The 5141-nt window shown below is 34.3% G+C and overlaps 1 protein-coding gene across 8 annotated transcripts; it reads right to left on the bottom strand.

Moving 5' to 3' along the window:
* Window positions 1-467: 467 nt before the first annotated feature.
* Window positions 468-4162, bottom strand: LOC147481090 (uncharacterized). 8 transcript variants are annotated; one of them, XM_086580874.1, is made up of 6 exons: window positions 3958-4162; window positions 3840-3880; window positions 2956-3052; window positions 1404-1541; window positions 1281-1334; window positions 956-1151 (listed from the first exon to the last, which is right to left on the bottom strand). In XM_086580874.1, the coding sequence occupies exons 3-6, from the start codon at window positions 2993-2995 to the stop codon at window positions 997-999; spliced, it is 387 nt and encodes a 128-aa protein (XP_086437000.1). In that variant the 5' UTR covers window positions 2996-3052; window positions 3840-3880; window positions 3958-4162; the 3' UTR covers window positions 956-996. The 8 variants fall into 8 exon arrangements, 6 of the variants coding, with proteins under 6 accessions (XP_086436998.1, XP_086437000.1, XP_086437001.1 ...); XM_086580875.1 differs by having other exon boundaries at window positions 3971-4085; XR_015206344.1 differs by lacking the exon at window positions 2956-3052 and having other exon boundaries at window positions 468-1151.
* Between the last annotated feature and the right edge of the window lie 979 nt (window positions 4163-5141).

Raw genomic sequence — 5141 nt, 5'->3', positions numbered from 1 at the left:
CGAATCAAGCGAATAAACCCCAGCACACCTTCAGCTCGTGGTCCCCTTGGCTTCCTGTTTTAGCAAAACTCAGTCCATTTGAAAAGATGTATACCTCCCCTACACCCTTAACCAGAATTAGTTGCACATACTGTCTATTTTACTTGGAAATGAACATGGTCTAAGTAAGGGTAGTTTCAGGCTTTCAGAAATAGATTGGTCCTACCAGCCTGAGATGAGAGGTTTCTTTACCATCTAGCCACAACTGAAGTAAATATATCAAGTAGGAAACTGGAATCTTACATAGTACACAGAGTCAAAAGTATGGGTGACCAAGGTACGTGTCCCTGACAGTCATGGACCATAGTCAAAAGAAAGGTTGTAGACTTACACCAGAGTTCAGTTGTAAATCACAATTAGTGGGAGCGCACAATTGTTGCGCGCTTGTTACTGTTCAAAATTTTTACCTTTAGAAAGAAGTAGAGATATATTTTTAAGTTTCTTTATGTACTTATAAATCTAAGTTTACATACACCAGTAGCATCATACATAATATCTAGAGAAACAAAAACAGGTACATTAAGGCACCATACAGATGCAAAACTAGACAAGTCATCAAATGACCATGTATCCTTTCTGTAGGATTTAGATCTCCAAACTGGATCCGCAACCTTCTTGGCCGAATAGGATGGGAAGCAGTCAGCACAGTCATTGCCTTCCCTAACACCCATTGCATCTTGTATGCTTTAAAGAAACCCAAATTTCTTCTAACTCGTTTAGCAATCTTCTTGAAATTCCAATGCATTTCTGATACTTTTGAAAAATGCACATCCAGAAATGCTCTCTGCATTAAATTAGCATTATCAATTGCAAATTTGACAGTGATAATCATTTGAGTAGATTTTTTTATGAAGGTTTTCTTTTAATTTAACTCTGTTCACTTAAAAGAAAGGATTGTACCGAAAAAACAAATAAATTATAAGAACAAAACAATCTTTTCCATTATAATAAAAAAAATTACAAACCATTAAAAAGATTTTGCACTTTTATCATTTCAGATTCATTTTTTAATAGAAATAGAGTGTGTAGTGCAGAACAAATCTTTTTTTCTTGACCATTCTTGAATGGCATTGAGCTGCATGTCTCAAGAGGACAGATCATCATAACAGATCCTGAAAATGAACATTGAACAACATCACTTAGATAAATACATTTAAAAGACCAAACCTACAGACGAGCCAAATTAAATGAAGCAAACTTAAACGATCAAAGGAGTCTAGCTTGTATACTAAGAATCTTACCTTCAGCGGTATCAATATCTAGATCACCAACATATGCTTCATCATCAACACGACCTGCTCACCTACCATTTAGGTTGGGTAAAATTGGTAACTTTGAAACGCTTAATAGCAACATCCACTTACGTTTTGCGGAGACTATACACCCTTCCAGTAGGAATTTGAGTCCTAAATACATCATATAACCTTTAGCAAAAAGATCTGCCGTGAAATTACTTGCAGCTTTAATCAGGTTTTCACCACTAATATTGAGGGCAATTTGATCTGTAAAAAATTAGTTTGTCATTAGCTTGCATCCAACCAATGTTAGGCAGTTAATCTAATCCGGTAGTCAAGTGATGAGATCAAATAATAAAAATCATAATAGGCCATAAATCACTATAATAGAAGAAACAATACAACATTTGAATCAAGGGAATAAATCAAAATAAAGAGCTAATTTAATATATGTTTTTCTAATGGAGGTGGAAAACCGTGAGACACTACTTGCTCTAGCCTTCAAAGAATAACTTCGATCAGTGCTATTTTCTCTATTAACACTATTGCAAATTTGATGTTGATAATCATTTGTGTAAATTATTTATATAAAGGTTTTCTTTCAATCTAACTCTGTTCACTTAAAAAGGTTCCAGCAAGAAAGGATTGCACCAAAAAAAAAACAAATAAATTATAAGAATGACAAGATAAACACAATCTTTCCCACTAGAAGTAATAAAATTACAAACCATTAAAAAGATTTTGCACTTTTATCATTTCAGATTCATTTTTTAATAGAAACTGAGAGTGTGTGGTGAAGAACAAATCATTTTTTCTTTACCATTCTTGACTCGCATTGAGCTGCATGTCTTGAGAGGACAGATCATCATAACATATCCTAAAACGAACATTGAACAACATCATTTATATTTTAAAGACCAAACCTAACGACGAGCCCAAATTAAATAAAGCAAACTTAAACGATCAAAGGATCCTTGATTGGGAAGATTATCTTGAGTTTCTGACATTGAGGTCCAACTGAAACAAACATTGCTAGTTATTGGGTAGGCTTCTTATCAAAGGAAAAAAAAATGGACGTGATCTTTAATGACAACAAGAAATTTGCTAATTGCAAGTTCAGGCTACCAGTATGCGGGTTGAGCAGTTGTTGTTCCACATTGATCAGGGATTCAGGTCAATGGGGATTAGTGAATCTAAGCACCAAATTACTAGTATCCCTAAATATACAACTTAGCTATATTATAAACAGGCCTTGGTGGCAAGAAGATGAACAATTCTAACTCGAAAGAACTTGGGTTTCATTATTGTTCCTACACAAGCAGTGGCTTGAAACGAATCTACGAGTTCAAATATCAATTCACCCTAATATGAACCCATTCAACAATCACTTAAACTTCCAGGATAGAGGAATTATGGGTGATGGTAATGATATGCCTCAGGCATACACCCATAACCGAAGTCACTAGATTGTAGAGCAAGAGCGAGAATGTCCGAGTATCTGTTTTGATAAGCTCCCACTTGGAGCACCATCAAAGCGTCTAGTACACATGCATAGTAATAATATAAAGAATAAAGATACATGAATGTTTGAACGTACGACCTTTATACACAGTCCACACAAATCCTAAAGCTGCATACGAACAAAGTAAGATGTGTTGAGAAATATATGTTAAATTCTTACAATACAAGACTATGTGAAAACTCCACGTGCTTCTCTTCATTTCTATTCACCCCAAATCCATTTCCATCTTCAGTTCATCCATATACTGATATACACACTGAAAACCAACAAACCGAACTTAACTAATTCAGACTTCTAATATTTCTTTCTTTGTAACTCACTTTTGGAGACTAGGATACAAGCTCGCCTTTAACTTATGAAGAGTTTAAAAAAAACTGGGTTGTAATCTGGGTTTGGTATCATTTTTTTTTTTGTTTTTCGGCTTATAAGCAGTTTGAAATCTTAATTACTGGATGAAAATTGATCAAACGAACATTCAGTTTCACAATTTTCATTTCTGAAGCTGTCTTGGCAAATGAATTTCTAAGCACAACATTCATACACATATAATCATCGCAACATACACATCATCCTATTATATAATCAGCCCAACATTGCACAATGTTAAACGTCAACCCGACAGATCAAGCACACAACTATCCCTAGGTTTTGGACGCAATTTATTAGATTACTCTTAATGAAAATTTAGGACTGCACATTTCTTTTTCCAGAGCGAAGTGCCCAGTGAGTCCCATCCTCACTCCCAGTTCTATTTCTCCAACTTACGCAGGTGTACCATTTTTTAAAGTTTAAAGTGAAGCCAATGTAATGTGAACTATACTTGTTTTGAGAGAAAGAAAAGAAGGGACTTTGTGAGTTTCTATTGAACCTAGGGTTTGAGGACATGTTGTCTGTCTCGTTAAATATCGTCTATGTTATGCGTAACACTTCAATATTCATTTTCAGCCCAAGAATTTCTTAGGGAAGTTGCAGTGAATTAATCTTCAAAACATCCAAAAACAATACCGTACAGAATTGATCAAGTAAAAGAATAAGAAGCTTACCTTAAAACAAAGTAGGCTTGCAAAACCATCAAAGTAGCATCCTTCAAAAGATTTCAATTCAACAAAAAAAAAAAAAAAAAAAAAACTAAACTTCAAACTTTAAAAATAAAAATCTTACTTTGGACGTTTACCATTCTTGGTTGGGGAAGCCAGCGAGCTTCTTCCACTCCCATGCTCCTTAACTTTCTCAACAAGGACGTAAAAAAAAAATGAGAAAAGAGATCATTATAACACCATAGATAATAATTGAGTGACTCTCAAGAACAAAAGTGCCGAAAAAATAACTTGAGTCAAGGAACCTTTTTATTTTTGTAACTCACAATAAAAAACTGATCGGATAGATGAAATTTCAAGTATACCCCTGACACAAAATAATTAATATCTCGGCCCGGACAAAACTACCCGGTGTATTTAGTATGAACATTGATTGGGTATGAACATTCAATTTTCATAGTCTTTTGGGTATGAACATTCACATGAATATTCGATGTTCATAGTTCTTGGGTATAAACATTCAATGTTCATAGTCCTTGGGTATGAACATTGATTGGGGTATGAATATTCAATGTTTATAGTCCTTTGGGTATGAACATTCGATGTTCATAGTCTTTGGTCCTTTGAGTATGAACATTCAATGTTCAGTCTTTGGGTATGAACATTAAATGTTCATAGTCCTTTTGGTATGAACATTCAATGTTTATGCATCAATATATTATATAAGGTACATTCACCTATTTGGATATGAACAATTATTGTTCATACACCAGCAGAAGATATGAACACTCATTGTTCATAGCAAAATGACAAAAATGGTAAAATCGGAAAATATTTATTTTAAATCCGGGTCATTTGTCCTTGAGGGTTATTTTCACGGAAGGGTATAATTGGCATTTAAAAAAATGTAAAAAGGCAGGGCCAATTTATTTTGTCCTTGAGGGTTACTAATTTTGAAATAAGGGGTTCGTGAGTTACTTTTCTCCAAAATTTGTCCTTGTGAGTTATTCATAAAAAATCGTATCCTCTAGACTTCATTTTCCCCAAAATTGGGCCTTGAGACCAATTTCTTGGTAATTATAACACCCAAGTCCCAAGATCAGTATATTACCCTCTTTCATGTACATATTTTTCTTAACCAGCAATACGTGACAATTTCAAAAATTTGCTTTTTCCAAAGTTTGTCTTCCACGGTTCGTAATGGAAAATGGGAAGTTAGGTGACCCAATATTTTTACTCCAGAGTCTAGTCAGCATTTTAAGCAGTACTAGTATACCGTAAAACGGTGAGCCGAACGAAGAAGAGGAA

This window comes from Coptis chinensis, chromosome 8, assembly GCF_015680905.1.
Source record: "Coptis chinensis isolate HL-2020 chromosome 8, ASM1568090v1, whole genome shotgun sequence".
In the NCBI taxonomy this organism is placed as follows: Eukaryota; Viridiplantae; Streptophyta; class Magnoliopsida; order Ranunculales; family Ranunculaceae; genus Coptis; species Coptis chinensis.
The sequence above is the reverse complement of the archived record's forward strand: the minus strand, read 5'-3'. Positions and strand labels throughout refer to the sequence as shown.

Bases quoted from the DNA above. Each gene is read 5' to 3' on its own strand.
- LOC147481090 (XM_086580872.1), bottom strand. From the start codon at position 2,164: ATGTTCGTTTTAGGATATGTTATGATGATCTGTCCTCTCAAGACATGC. The intron at 1,335-1,403 runs GTAAGTGGATGT...GTAGGTGAGCAG, and splicing joins GTGTATAGTCTCCGCAAAAC to GTCGTGTTGATGATGAAGCA. The intron at 1,152-1,280 runs GTAAGATTCTTA...GTTCATTTTCAG, and splicing joins AGATATTGATACCGCTGAAG to GATCTGTTATGATGATCTGT.